The sequence below is a fragment of the Zingiber officinale genome, chromosome 9B (assembly GCF_018446385.1).
Source record: "Zingiber officinale cultivar Zhangliang chromosome 9B, Zo_v1.1, whole genome shotgun sequence".
NCBI classification, from domain to species: Eukaryota; Viridiplantae; Streptophyta; class Magnoliopsida; order Zingiberales; family Zingiberaceae; genus Zingiber; species Zingiber officinale.
In genome coordinates this window covers 113,595,254-113,611,130 of record NC_056003.1, presented here as the reverse complement: position 1 = coordinate 113,611,130, position 15,877 = coordinate 113,595,254, and the positions used below count along the sequence as shown (strand labels likewise).

The 15,877-nt window shown below is 38.4% G+C and overlaps 1 protein-coding gene across 1 annotated transcript in view; it reads left to right on the top strand.

Moving 5' to 3' along the window:
- The window catches only part of LOC122023300 (probable acyl-activating enzyme 16, chloroplastic), a 97,314-nt gene that overhangs the window by 47,957 nt on the left and 33,480 nt on the right, over positions 1–15,877 (top strand). Inside the window, exons 4-9 of the mRNA XM_042581358.1 lie at positions 1,242–1,329; positions 1,570–1,781; positions 10,625–10,743; positions 11,060–11,209; positions 12,127–12,283; positions 14,173–14,365. Coding sequence (XP_042437292.1) covers positions 1,242–1,329; positions 1,570–1,781; positions 10,625–10,743; positions 11,060–11,209; positions 12,127–12,283; positions 14,173–14,365 — 919 coding nt within the window. The remainder of the gene's footprint in view (positions 1–1,241; positions 1,330–1,569; positions 1,782–10,624; positions 10,744–11,059; positions 11,210–12,126; positions 12,284–14,172; positions 14,366–15,877) is intronic.

Here is a 15,877-nt window from a genome sequence, read left to right as displayed (position 1 = left end):
TTACTTAAAGCACTTTTTAAGTAACATGGGATTCTTGTAGCTTCTACCTAATGATCGTAACATTGATTTTCCATAAAGTGGCCGATTACACTAACAACAAATGAGATGTGATATTGTAAGTGTAACATAGTCCAATTCTCCTTTTGGTCTTTTGTATTTCTAGGTGTCAATTAGTGGTTCCCTGCCTTAGTATCAATATAATATTAGTATATTACGATCTGTAAGAGTATCTATTTGATTTATTCTCTAGCATGCTAGCTTCTTCAAGCATATTAAGTATATACTTGTGTTGTGATATCTCCCTTTGAGCAATTCACTTCTATGCTAAGTATTTGAGATCACCCAACTCTCTAGTATGGTAGTGTCCATGAAGATAATTATAATCTTTCAGCTAGGCAATTTTGATGAATGATAATTATAAGAAGAATCTTCCTAACTTATAGATGAAGTGGAAGACTAAGCAGTCTCAACCATTCATGGTCACACCTTACTGAAGAAGCATTGAGCTTAACTTCCCAAGCCGCACTTCAGGTGGTGAGATCTTTGAAGGTTGAGGGAGATTCACAACTATAGCAGGGAAGGATAGTGATGCAGTTGAAAATTATGTAGATGAAAAGAAAGGAGTTGACTTGAAGGTCACATCAATAAAGATAACGATACAATGAAACTTCGGAGAGTAACAACCATAGCCTTTTTAGAGATGTGGATAACCAAGAAGTATGCACTTGGGGTCCGTTGTGATAATTTATCATGACCATGGGAGGACACAATATTAACACAGTAAGTGCATATAAAGGTCTATGGTGGAAGAGAATAGATAGTCACTTTGAAAAAGAGATTAGTGAATGAGTTCTAGCCATGAAGAATGGAAGATATATATAATTGAGAAAGTATCAAGCAGTGAGAAGAGCATCACAAAATGAGAGGAACACATGCATATGTAAGAGTAGAGTCCTAACATTTTTAAAGGTGCCAATTCTCTTATTTAGTCACTTTTACTGAGGCATGTGAATTCATATAGTCTGTGCTTCTAACAAGACACTAGAAAGGGCTTAACATATAATTGGCCCTGGCATTCCTTAGTACTTGTACACTAGCGTACTAGTGCCTACGCCAACATATCAAGAAATTGGTTGCTACTTATTTCATTTGTTATAAATTAGTTTGATATAGCTTTTCTCTTCATATAATTTGTTTTCTCTCTGTTGTTAGTGTTCTTGCTTATATTGTTCTTGATGCAGGGATAATGGCTACTGGTGCAATAAATGTAGTTAGGGGTACTAGATCTTCGAGTGAAGAATTATTGAACATATATAACCATTCTGAAAGGTTAGAACTTATGCATTGTTCTTGGCCAAGAAAAACTTTCTAAATTAGGTTTCACTTGAAAAGATGCACCAGCTATTGTGCCATGTCAATTGGGTAAACTGACATCATCAAAAATCTTTTCTGAACTGCAGTTATTCCCAAATTTAACTTTGGCCTTTTAAATCTAGAATAATAACATTCTCAAGTTTCTTAAGCTGTATGAGATGTAATGACACTAAATCTTTTGAGCTGTTGTCACAGCAATGCACTTGTTGTCGACAGTCCACAATTTTTCAACAGGCTTGCAGAGTCTTTGATACCAAAGGCTGATGTTAGATTTATTGTTCTTCTTTGGGGTGATAAATTATCCCTAAATAAAGAACTTGTAAAAGGCATCCCTCTATATGATTACAATGATATCATAGAACTGGGCAGCAAAAGTCGCCACACATTGCTTCATTCTTCTAAACCAGGTATATTCCTTTTTATTCCTTCAGCTATTTCAGTACAGAGTTTAACCTTCATGAAAAATAGATTCTCGGTGATATGATTATGCTTCTTTGAATTGTGTTTAGTACAATGTCATGCTAAATGGGTGCCTTTGACTATTGTCTTAACATGGCTGCATGACCATCACACGGCAATCTCTTTAGCATTTGCTAAATAGGAATCATAACTAGTATGACGTTGCACATTTGGTTTGAAAATTTTTGTTGTGCTGAGTTGGCGAGCAAAGCATATCTTTCTGGAAAAGTTGTCAAAAACATTAGAATGAGGAATCTCTCTTGTGCTGATAAAGGTGATGAGTCTCATACCATGTGCTTATCGCTATAATTTCATACTATATTGACACTCAACAAGATATGATATGCTTTAACATGTGTCAAAATGAATTCCAATAATGTTTGATAGTTTTCTAACTTGTTTCTCCAAAATTACAATTGAATTGATTGTCTAAATATCATAATATTGCTTTTAAAAGTAAACAAATTAAGTGGAAGAATATAGGAGAAAAGCTTTATTTAAGTATCATATTCTTTTTTTGTGATCGAGGTCGCATTTAGGTGATTGGCTATTCTAATGCACATTTACCAACTCCTACAAATAGACAATCTACATCGACTTATTATATTCTCTTAGAATAGGATGTAATCTTATTTTCAGAAAAAGTAAGAATTTAAACCGTGGTGGCAAGTTCAGCAAGGTATAGTAAAATGACCTTAGCCATATATGTGCTTATTTGAGTTAAGCATTTAACGATCAAGCTAAGATACACCCTTGCTAATTTTTTAAAATTTTACTATCACAATCAAATGATAATGCATATAACCTCAAGTCTAGTATTTCATTAGAGAACATAGCATATAGAGATTTGATTGTCATCTCTGATACCAGAAAGGTTTTAATCTATCGTGCAGGGTGGGGAAAAGGGTGTTGAATCAAGACACAAGTTAGAAATAACTGAGATAAGAACTTACTTGATGTTGCAAACTCAGCTTACTTCAAACTCAAAGATTTATTCCTCGAAGAGAAGCGTTTACAAACTATTGCCAAAGTGGGGCTCAAGTATTGCTTGATGCTCTGCAATGGCTTACATATCCTTCTTATATAGGATTAGAAAGAGGAACCTCGGGTGCTCCTTGGGCCCAATCGACAGGTTCTACTTTTTATCCTGATAAGAGGGAATCTTATGTGCTGTACAACACGACACACAAAAGTTATTCGGTGCTCTTATTATTGCAACTTTACGGCTAGAGCATTATTGGATGCTCATATTATTGCACCGCCTTTACAGCTGGTCGTTAGGTATTGCTACTACTAGGGGTTGTAGTGGTAAGGGTCCACCACGTTCATACCTTGAAGTTGTCCATCCTTCTGACAGCATCATTAAGCAAGTTTGCTACTAACACAAGTTGGTGGTCCACTTGCGAAGTGGTTGGGGTCCAGTCAGACCATCAATTATCCTTGGTGCTTAGACTTTTGCGTTCCCGTAATTTTAGTGAATGGATGATCCGTAACTATTGAAGGGTATTTGTGGTTTAAACAGCTCCTTGTCTTTGTAGTTGATGGAGTTGTTCCCTGATGGCTTGATCATCCTTGAGGGTGATTGGGTATTGTCTCTGTAGGAGCCTCTGGTATTGTTCAGCCAGGTAGAGAGGTTGTCAAGTATCTTGATCATCTCCTGCTGGGCTTTTGCTGAACTTCCTCCAATGCTTGGGGTATTAGCTCCAGTCCTCCGAGAATCTAGGCTGGCCATTCTGAAATTAAGAGACAATTTATTAGTCTTGAAAGTGAATCTGCTAATTGATTGTCTCGGCCTTCTATGTGTTCAAACTGGATGGAAATGCCAGTTCAATAATATAGTCTATGAAGGCGAGCCACCGAACCGTAGAGGGTTTATTTGTAGCAGTCTTCCCAAAAAAACTTATGATCGCCTGTTAGTCAGTTCTAATAATCATCTCCTTCTTATCTAAATAATATGGAAATGTCAATTCCAGTAATATAGTCTGTGAAGGCAAGCCACCGAACCTGAGAGGGTTTATTTGTAGCAGTCTTCCCGAAAAAACTTATGATCGCCTAGCAGTCAGTTCTAATAATCATCTCCTTATCTAAATAATATATTTTGAGAGCTTCGAGGGAGTTCATGACGGCATATATCTCTGTATCAATGGTAGATTTAATAGGAGAGTATTTTGCCACTCACGTATGCACACACCTTCTCTGAGGTTTTAGGGTCATATTTACGCCTTTTCCATTTGCATACTCCCCATCCTTCAAGGCATCCGTCTACTTCAAGTATTATAAAACAATCTTCAGGAGGCACTTCTAAATCTGGCAGTTGTTTGACGGTCTCTTTAATTTTCTTTACTAAAGCCAATCCTGAAAATTCATCCTTTTGTCACCGGTAGGGCTAGTTTTTGCATAGAGAGGACTTAATAATTTTCCAAGGTTAGGGATGTAGTTTCGAGCATAATTAAAAATACCCAACCAGGAACGCATCCCTTGCTTTGTCATTAAATCTTCTTCCTTGAAATCTGTGATTTTTGTAATAATGTGAGGTTGTAGCATAATCTTTCAATTTCCTAGGACTGCACCTAGGAATTCTATTTCGGGAACAACAATTTTCATCTTAGTTGGGCTTAAAATAAGCCCGTGCTGTTGGCATATGTTGAGCATAATTCTGAGATGCTTTGAGTGCTCTTCTTCATTCCTAGAGAAGACCAAGATATCATCAATATAAACAGCAATAAAATCACTTGTCCCCTTGAAACAATTATCCATTTTCCTTTGGAATATTGCGGGTGCATTTTTCATCCCGAATGACATAACAAGCCACTCATATAATCCATTAGGTACCCAGAAGGCGGTCCACTCAATGGATTTTGGGTGCATTGCCACTTGGTGAAACCCACTTTTTAGGTCAAATTTAGAGTAAATGGAACTACGGCTTACCTTTTGAAGTATAGTATTTATACCTGGTAAGCTGTATTGATCTTTGTTTATAAGATCATTTAGCCTCTTATAATTGAATATCATTCGTTCTTTTCCTTTTGTTTCCTTTCCTATCTCAGGATCTACTGTTGTTCCTGAATTGACTATGATAGCAGCGGTCCGATGTCTGCTTGTACTTGGCCGGATTACTCCAAGCTTTAATAGTGACTGTATGTGCTTTGAAAATCTTCCTTCTGCTTGGGTGTAAGATGCTTTATTGGCCTATCTTCAATGATAAAGTCTGGATTCTTGATATCCAGATAACATAGGATTTTATTCTTGGACCAGTGCTGAAGGGGGTTTTCCCCGATGAAACCTTGGTCCTTTAATTCTTTGAGTAATGACCCCAAATTGTTCTGTACAATTTTGAGAGGAGTTTCCAATCGAATAAGAAATAATTTCTTTGATTTGAATATATTCATCTTCATCAAGGTCAAGTTCTTCAATTGCTGCTGCAGTATTAGCCGTGGGGAGTGTATTTATAACAGTTAAATTTTTATAAAAGGTAACTACATTACCTTCTATACGAACTCCACCATTCATGGCTCGTATGAAATTACAGCCTATAATCATCTGGATCTTGTTTCCTAATGTCATTGGAAAATTGTATGTATAGGGGATCTTGAAATTATTATCCCCTATCGTTATTCATCCTTGTTTCATCTTGAATTTTGTCGTTTGTTGGGAATTTATACCACTAAAATGGACTATAAATGTATTTTCTTCGGGAGCCTTTTTAGGTACTGACCTCTGATCCATGCAGCAGGTCGTTGCTCCTGTGTCCAATATGGCCCGTAATAGAAATTTTGGAATTCTTGGGATATCTATTTCTACTTGGAGATTATAAAGCATGTTTTTAACAAGGTGTGAGCCTTGTCCTTTGCTGTTGATATTTTTTCAGTTCTCTCTGTGTATAGCATATTTGCTGCTTCTTGTGCATCTTTAGAGCTTCTTTCTTTGTTCAGGGTAATAAAGTCTTTTTTCAAGCTCCTTCTCCATTAGAATCCCTTTATAGAATGTGACCTCGTCTTGAAGTCTTTTGATTTCTGCCTCACACCAGAGAATATACTTTTGTTGTTCCTATAGTAAACGGTTAGGAAAGAATGGAGTTGAAGAAGCTGGTGCTATAGGTACCTTTTTGTTAAAATAATATGGTCCGCATAAGTTACACGAGGTAACAAGGCATTTGGGGCAATGAATTCTCGCCCGCTTAATAGTTTCCCTCATGCACCCTGTGCATTTTGTTGGCTGTGGCAGGAAGATATCTTCATTAGACTGCCAGTCATGTTGGCATTGGAATTGCTCGTTTGTAACTTTTATCCTTTACCGGTAGCTACCGTCAACCTGTCCTAACATATAGATATTTTCATTTATAGTTAGGGTTTGGACAGACCTGATGAGATCACTATTATCTTCTTCTCCTTCAGAGATGCTACATATGACATCACTTTGCTCTTCTCCTTCTTGGACGGACAAGAGTCATCAGGGATTTCAAGTTGCTCAAACATGGCTACTCTTTTTGAACTTCTTTTGTCGTTGGGGCATTCCCTGGCAACCCCTCTTGGCCGCATAAATAACATTTGCATTTCTTATTTTTCAGAAGGTGCTTCCTCTTTTCTATGCGAGCATGTGTATCATGGGACTTACCTTTGTAGGTACGACTTCTTCGTACACTATGTTTCTTATACCCTTGTCCCTTGTAGTGCCCAGGGATGGGTATTTGACTGCAGAAAGATAAGTCCTTTAGTAACCTTTTGAATGCATCATCTCTGCATTCTTGCTCCAGAAATTTGTAAGCAAATAAGACTCTGGGGATTACTCCTATAGTAAGCCCTGCATACTTTTCATCAAAGGCGGCCTTAATTCTTTTTCCCAGGTCACCTGACATCTTAAACTAAAATTTTTCTGATAATTCTGGTCCTGTGTATAATCTTCCAGATTTTGATGCTAGCCTCATATAGTCATTCATATACTGAATAATATTCTTCATGTTGTCACAAGATAATTTTTCGAGGCTTTTATAAGCATCATCTTGTATTGCGGTGGATCCTTGTGTTGGGTCTTCTAAAGAAAATACCCAACGCATTTGTGAAATTATGTTCTGAGTACCTCTCCCTCCTTCTCCTGCTTGTATTAGTGCAGCATATTCTTCAGGATACATCATGCGCCATTGGATCTAGACTAATTTTTCAATCTCGCCTAAGAGATTTTCTATATATTCTATTTTGTCACTAGAGTCAGTGAACCCTTGGGTTGCCACATGATTTAGGGTTATTGACTCCCATCTTGAGAAAACATCATGGAAGAGGTCGAGCTGATCAGGAATCACAAAGATAGCTCCCCCTTGTTGTTGGGCAGAGGGAAGCATCCATAGTTCATTATTTACCCCTCCTCCTCGTAGCCTAGTATTAGTTTCTCTATGAAAGGTGGGATGTATTGGCTGAGAAGTCCCTGGATCTTGGGCTGCTGGTGGGTATCCAGGGGCCCATGGCTGTGTCTTGCGGTCGTCTATACGGAGATACCACAGTACTTATAGAGTATATTTATTGTTGTTCAGGGAGTATTGCTGTTGCTAATTCCCTTAGAATTGGGTACTCGAGTTCTTGACCTACCGCTAGTAATTGGGTTTTATCCCCACCACCTTCTGCGAATGGATTTAGCCACTCATCATCATCTGGATACTCGTCCTAGACGGTTGAAGTGATTGGTTGTGATGAAAGCTCTGCAAGATACTGGATGTAAGATAAATCATCATTTTCATCTATAGGATTTTATAGGGCAAGGTCTATGGACCGGAGTACAGTGCCCCTGGCCTTGTATCTCTTGCATAGTCTAACCCCAGATCTTCCTGTAGATGCCAGATGAGAGTTTCTTCTTCTGCAAAGGCAGAGATTATTTGTTTTTCTTTTGGCAGAAAAATATCCCAATTTGGTTTGTGTCTGGTGGTGTGCGGTTGCTTTTGGGATGGCGATGCTTCATCCGTTGAGCCGAATCCTTGATTGCCTCTTGTTGTATCAAAAAGGGAGGGAGCGATATAAATATCAGGGTATATAATTTTTTCAAAAATAATTTGTGCAATAAACATCTCCTGAAAGACAACAACTTGTTTGCTAGAGTGATTAAATACTAAGATTTTTATTTCACCTCTATAATCAGAATTAATCACTCCTGCTCCCACATCAAGGCCAAGTTTCCATGCGGCACTTGATCTTGTTGCTATTCGGCCATATGTTCCCCAGGGAATTTCCAGGTTTAGTCCTGTAGATATCAGGGCTCGCCCTCTGGGCTCTATGACACAATCTGCGTCGGCCGATAAATCAAATCCTGCAGCACCTGAGGACTTTGTCTCGGGTTTTGTAGCTGTATTAGAAAGTAAGTGTACCAAGATGAATGGAAATTCTTCTTGGCATGCAGATATTTCATAAGCATTATATTCATAATCCAGAGGTACATTGATACCTGGATGCTTTTCTGTTAATATAGCTATTAATTCCTCCCTTGTCATGTCTTCCTCATCAAGATCATTGAAGTTAGGTTCAGGATTTGTTCTTGCTGCAGTATAATTAGTAAAACTTAAAGAAATTCTTCCATCAATTAAATTGCGGCTATTTACCTCTTGTGGTTGTAAAGGTATATTTACTTGGATGGGTCTTATTACCCAATCAAGTCCTTGGAGTGCATTGGTAGAATACCTTCGTCCAGGAAGAGCTCTTACTCCATGACTTATTAGATAATCAACAACTCCATTAATGGAGTACTCAAAGCCAACGTTGGGGGTATTAGATAAGCGTCCAACCATACCCCTTGTTATTAATAAATTGGTTTCACCGTTTCGCCATTGATCATACCCTCTGGTAAGAATGGTGATTTGGATGTTTCTGAAGAAGTCTCCGATGGTCATCATCATATCAGGGATGCCAATATGTTATATTGCATTTGCCTCCTTTGGAGTTGATTAAAGCTTTCCTCTTGTATAAACGATCTGTCTAGTTGGTTAGAATTTATGACAAGTATAGGTTCTGACCTGTGCATATACACTCTATGGTGTATGTTGTCTCGTCTCGAATGGTAAAGGACTTCTGCTCGAACAATTGATGCTCTTTCTTGCATAGAAGTTTGAAGTTGTACTTGAGGGTCAAGCTGCTGCTCAAGCGTATATACTGGGGTGCTTCCTCCCGTTAATCTTCTGCTTATCCTTCGGACTGCCCTTTGTGCATTATGCAAACGCCTTTGATTTTGTCTGTATTCTCTAATTTGGTCTTCAAATAAAGTGGTCGAGTTTGGGGTTTGCATGGTTTGACTTCTTGTAGTCATTTGAGCTTATCCTGTTCTTGCTTGAGAATCTGGTAGGGATCTTTAAAGACTAGAAGTTTTCCTAGCTTTTCTTTGGGTTTTTCGGTTGGTCGTAGGGAGAGATTTTGGAGCTTTTCAATAAGATCTTCAGGTAAAGGTGCAGGACTCTTATTTGTAAGGAGTTTTCTATGGTCAGTATGGATGTTTTCAAGAGTTTCTTGTATCTGGGTGAGGATCTGAAGCTGGGTGTTATTTTGTTTGATAATACAAGCAAGGGAACTTGAGGAACTTTGGTAATCACTTGGTTTAGCGAAACCTACTGCTGGTGGTTCAATTGGTTATGTGGCTTGTATGGAATCCCTAAAGGTTTGAGTGTTCTTGGTTATAATGAAAGAGTTCATATAATGATTTGTTACCAGGTTTTACTCACACAAGTGTTTGCTTGGGCTTACAGAGGCCTCTCGCCTATTTGCCAAGGTAAGACTTGTTCTTTTGTTAAAGCTAGTAAACCTCGCTCATGCAAGGTGGGGAAAAGGGTGTTGGATCAAGATATTTTATATGAAGCTCTTGCCAAATGAGGGGTCCCAGGGAAGGGTCAAGATTACATTGGGTCTATTATACGCAACCTAATCTTACATTGCAAGTAGTTGTTTATGCAACTTAAACCCATGACCACAAGGTCACACGACAACAACTTTACCGTTGCGCCAAGGCTCTACCTTGTGAATGAATAGCAGAAAAAATTTGACCATCTTTCAAGAGGGATTTTGTTTTTCCCATGGATAGATAGAGGGAAAAAATTAATCATTGTTAAAGAGGTAAAGAGATTTTTTCCCTCTTTGTTTACCCTTGTAGATGGATGGAGGAAAAAAATTAACGGGTTAAGGAGAAAAAATTTCAAAAAATAAGAAAACAAATTTAAATGAATAGTTAGAAATAAAAATAATAAATAAATATATTTTAAAAAAAACTAGAAATCTAAAATAAATAAATATATTAAAAAATAGAGGCAGCCGAGACCTTGCTGGTTGCAGCTACCTTCACAATGCCGCAAGGTCACAACTTAGTGCCAATCCATAGACTGAATGAAACATTTTGCTCGTGCTATATGCCACAGTATTTGAATCCATGATTGATAGATTTACTAATCAAATTATTTAGAGGGTTTAGGGATGACAATATTTTTTTAAGTTAGGTTTGTATAATATACTCAAACCAGCTTGAGCGGAACCAACTTAAGTGGAGTCTTGGGACCCATTTGCAATTATGTAACTTCGATGTGTTTGTTGCCTTTTCTATATCAATAATATCTATATAAGTAAGTGTCAGGCTACCTAGGGTTAATGAGATTGGAAAAATTCTCCCTAAGAATATTAATATTAATCATTATTAATTTAATATGCTTCTTTTTTCTTATTTTAATATTTTTTTAATGTAGACCTCGTAGGCCCTTAGTGCTTAGGCACTAGGTAGTTGCTTAGAACCACCTTTTGAATATCTTGCTCATTAATCATCAACTGAACTTTTACAGGCCAAAAGGATGTTTATGAAGCCATCAATCCTGAAGACGTTGCTGCAATAATGTATACAAGTGGAACAAGTGGCTCCCCAAAGGGTGTAATGCTCACCCATAAAAATTTATTGCATCAGGTATGAGAATCCTTTATCTGATCAACTAATATGCTGTCCAATCTAACCATACATATTTTCCAGTACCCTTGTTGATTTAATACCAACATATTTGTACCAGAATATGACTGTCCTAACAGATGCCACTCCCAATCCCAACTCTCCAATGTAATATTTATAATTTCCAAAATCTTTTGTTTGAGTTTGTTTCCTGACTATCAGAACTATTATAAATACAGAAACCTTCTTTTGTGCTTGTGGGTGTCTACTGTCTATCATAATTCTTTTCTTTCTCATATATGAGCCTCAATTCTGATTTCTGCAAGTTTTTCTGCAGATACACAACTTGTGGGAGATAGTACCTACTGTAACTGGAGACTGTTTCTTAAGCATGTTGCCAAGCTGGCATGCTTATGAACGAGCTTGTGAGTATTTCATATTGACCCATGGGGTCGAGCAGGTTTACACAAATGTCCAACGGTTGAGGGTAAAGTTTGCATCCTTGTTTCTGAGAATTAGTGTGTAAGAATCAGTGATTTGTAGCAATTCATATAGAATTTTCTATGGGATTTTGTTTGGCAATCATGATTCTAATAGTAGTGACTGGTGTAGCATTGTCCCCACCTGGTGAATGCTATAAAAATGATAAGAAAAATTAAGAAAATGAAAATAGAGCAATTCTTTGTTAGATAATAATCCACTTCATTGGTTGGAGTTAAGTGGATACTAGAGCATGGGAAGTATGACAAAAAGAGGAAGGATGGTCATAACCATCTATTGTCTTCATCCCACCTGGTAAAAGCTATAAAAATGATAAGAAAAATTGAGCAAGAAAATAAAAATAGAGGAATTCTATGTTAGATAATAACCCACTTCATTGGTTGGAGTTCCGTGGAGACTAGAGCATGGGAGGTGTGACAAAAAGGAGGAAGGATTGTCATAACCTTCTATTGTCTACATTTCTCATTGTCGGCACTGCTACTCTTTATCAGGAATATAATGATTTATTCAATGTTAATTTATTCCATCACTGATGTGCTAATTATGCTACAATGTTCTTTAATCATATACATTAGGGAGTGTGAAGCTGGTCTATTTGAGTTAGTGTTGCACTGGTTGGTCCTTCTACAGCTTTCTGATTGTACTAGTAAAGTTCAGACAGATCCGAGCAGAACTTGGGACCAAATTTTGAGTAGCTTTTGAATATTCTAATTTTCCAGCTAACCTGTATAAAACTAGCTAATGATTTACATTTGATGTAGTTACATTGAAATAGATCTTTTCGTATGTAAAACAGTGTGTTCTTTGAGGTTTGTTTCTTTTGCACGTTGTTAAAATCAATCATATCGTTTTCGTGCCTGAAGTTTTATGTTCTTCTGTTTGTTCTTTGTTTCCTTATGACAGGATGATTTGAAGCGATATCAACCTCAGTACCTTATTTCTGTTCCCTTGGTGTATGAAACGCTTTACAGGTCAGTTCCCTTAACTCAAGCAAAGTTGTTGCCATCTATTACTATCCTGTTTATTTACTCAGTACTAAATGATGATTCAAATAATCACTAGAAATTATCTTAATTAGACTCAGTTTTTTCTTGTTGTATAAGTATGACTTGACCATCTTTCTTTTATCAATAACTTGTGGAGATTGGTTTCCTCCACAGTCCCTACACTAGGAATAAATTTCTTGATAAATGGAAAGGTTGGGCTTACCTGATTCATTGTTCTAAAATACGGCCACCGTAGTCTGGACAAGGACCACTTCACCTATCCAATATAGGGTTCTCTTTAGACATGGCTATAAAAAAAAAGCAGCCTAGCTGTCCATCTAAGCAGTCCAGGCAGGGGCAGGGTAGCAAACAGTTTGGGTGGGTTTAATTTAAAACAAAAGGGGTTCATTTGACAAAATTGGTCATTTGAATAAGAAAAAATTGAGACTCTTTTCTAGAGCTCCTTTCACTCAATGCCGATAAATGCTAATCGTATTTTCCTCTTACTTTTTATCTCCTTTCAGAGCTATCTTCCACATTTTCTTTTGCCTAGTTCTTCTCTAGTCATGGTTGACTTTTGTTCATTTAATCTTAGCTTTATGTGTTTTGTTCTCCAAAAACATGCAACGTGAAATATATTTTGTTATGTGATTACTTAATAGTTGTTGTCTATTCTGATTAAGTAATATATTTTGTTAATATACTTGCTAGTCATTCTTAATATGAATATCAATGTATTTTATTTTAAAAATATTTTAGTGTTGACTCTGAGTGAGACACCTTCCTACAGTTGGGAATGACCCCTCTGTTGATGAGAAGGTTCAATCGGATATAACCCTGGCACCAGTCACACTTAGTATTGCATGCTAAGTAGAGCAATTATGTGCAAGTAAAACACCATTATTTGGCATAGAAGTCATTTAGAAAGGAGTTGAATGATGTATAACGTTTTATAGTGGCAGAAATAACATATGTTTAAGCATTAAAAATGTTGGAAACTAGGAGTTAATAGTATCATGGGAACCGAAGAGTCTTTGTTGGAAACTAGGAGTTAATAGTATTTACTAGTATCATAGAAACCGAAGAGTCTCTTTCTTGTAAAATGTGTATCATCTCTTGTATAAATTAGGTACCTGCTAAGTAATAAGTTCTAAGTTTTGGATTTTAGTTAAAAATATGTATACGGCTTTATCTCGTTGTGCTCTAATCTCACCGAATCCTCTCTCGCCACGTCTTCATCACCGGAGGCTCCAGCGGGATCGGCCTCGCCCTAGCCCGCCAGGCCTCTCTCAAGGGCACCCGCGTCTCCTTCCTCGCCCGTTCCGCACTGCGCCCCTCCCTTTTTCTTCTTCTCTGGTTGGTTGCTAGGAGATCTCTTCCAGCATAAGCAAGCTCCTTCATCTAGTTCAAGCAGTTCGGTTCATAGCTCTATTCATGGCTACATCCGGCGCTCCAAAGCAGATACCTCAATCTTTACCAACCATATTACCGCACCTCTCTTCCGAGCAGTTGGATGGTAAAATTATATCTCTGGGCATCTCACATCAACTTTGGCTTGTTGGACGGTATGAGACACATCTCACTCAAACTGAAGAAGATGTTCAAGACGCCGATCGTCCTCTGTGGAAGAAGGTTGACGCTCAGTTGTGTTGTATTATCCGAGCCACCATCCATTCATCTCTTAGGAATGTCTTCCGTACTCACAAAACCTCAAAGTTGTTTGGACACAAGCTCAACAACTCTTTACAAACACTTCTCGGCGACTCTATCAAGTTTGTGAAGATCTCACGACTATCCTCAGTGACGCATCGGATTAAGGATTCAATGTCAACTTATCCGGGTTCGGTCTCTAGCTTTCTTTGTGACTTCAATGAACTGCTATCACCTGCGGCCAACCTTGTTGAAGAGTTTGAAAATCAGAAGAAATTTTTGATGTCTTTAGCTTTATATGGTGTGCTCACAGATTATTCTTATGTTCGTGATCAGATCCTGGGTAGCCCTACAGAAGCTACCATGGACAATACTTGGGCGACTCTCCTCCGTGTCCAGGCTAAAGTCTCGACGATGCCTCCTTCCGTTCCTGTTGACTCGTCAGCTTTAGTTTCTCGACACAACAATAGACTCCCACCTCGCAAGGGTGGCAAAGGACGCCCTTGGTATATTCATTGTCACCGACCAGGACACATGATTGATAAGTGTTGGAGTTTATATGGTCGATCTCCTCGCGCTGCTCAGTTCATTCGGAGTTTCATTGCTCCTTCAGCCTCCACTTCACAGTTAACACCGATTCGACTTCAACACCTTCTTATAATGACTTTCTGAAATGGTTTGAGGATCGATAGGCTTCTGATTCCACTCCTTCTTTGGCATATCATTCTTGAGTCCTTGGGTTCTTGATTCGGGGCCACCGATCATATCACGGTAATAAATCCTTTTTCCTCTCTCACTGCCATTGTTACAATGGTCACCGTGGCGATGGTTCCCAAACTCAATCGGTATTGGTATTGTTCATCTTCTTCATCTCTTTCAATTCATAATGTTCTTTATGTTCCGGCGCTCCTTTTAATCTATCGATAAGTCAACTTACTCGATCTCTTGATTATGTCATTTCTTTTACTACCACGTCCTTTCCTTACGGGACGATGCAGAGGAGGATGATTAATGATGATCTAATCTGGCCTATATCGACTTAACAACCCTCTTTGTTGGTTCTTGGCGTCTCCACTTTTATCCATACTCGGTTGGGACATCGTGTCTTAATAAGTTGACAGATCCGAGTCTTTCACTTAGAGTCTTTATCTTTTGTGCGTCGTGTCAATTAGAAACATGTTCGTAGTTCTTTTCTCCTCGTATTGTAAGGTCGGGCTATGTCTCCTTTTGCTTTGGTTCATTCGATGTTTGGGGTCCGAGTCGTGTTTCCTCTACAATGGGGCAAGGTATTTTGTTACTTTTATAGGCGATTTTTTCCGTTGTACGTGGTTATATCTAATGAAGGATCGTTCGAATTGTTTTCTATTTTCAATCCTTTTCTTTGAAATAAAACTCAATTGTACTTCCCTCGAACTTTCAAAGTGATAATGCAGCAGTATTTGTACTTTCGGTTCATACCTTCTTGACATCTCATGGTGTGCTGCATCGTACGTCTTGCCCTCATACCCCTCAACAGAATGGGGTTGCAGAACGCAAGAATCGTCATCTCCTTGAAACCACTCGGACTCTTCTTCTCCATTGCAGGTTTATCAGCGTCGTCCTCGTTCTGCTTTGCCGCCGACCAACACTGACACTGCTATGGGCACATCTTTGGAGCCAAGTCCTTCGTCGTTTCCTCCGGTCCCATCTCCTGACTCTGATGTTCCTATTGCACTTCGAAAGGGTATGCGTTCCACTCGTAATCCTTCTCCTCACTATGTTTCTTTAAGCTATCATCGTCTTTCCCCATCCTATTATTATTGTCTGTCTTCCCTGTCGTCTGTTTCTCTTCCAAAGACTGCAGGTGATGCCTTTGCTCATCCAGGATGGAAACAGGCTATGCTTGATGAAATGAGTGCCTTACAGAGCAGTGGGACTTGGGATCTCGTTCCTCTACCTCCTGGGAAGTCAGTGGTTGGTTGTCGATGGGTGTTTACGGTAAAAATTGGTGTAGACGGCACGGTTGATCGGCTTAAGGC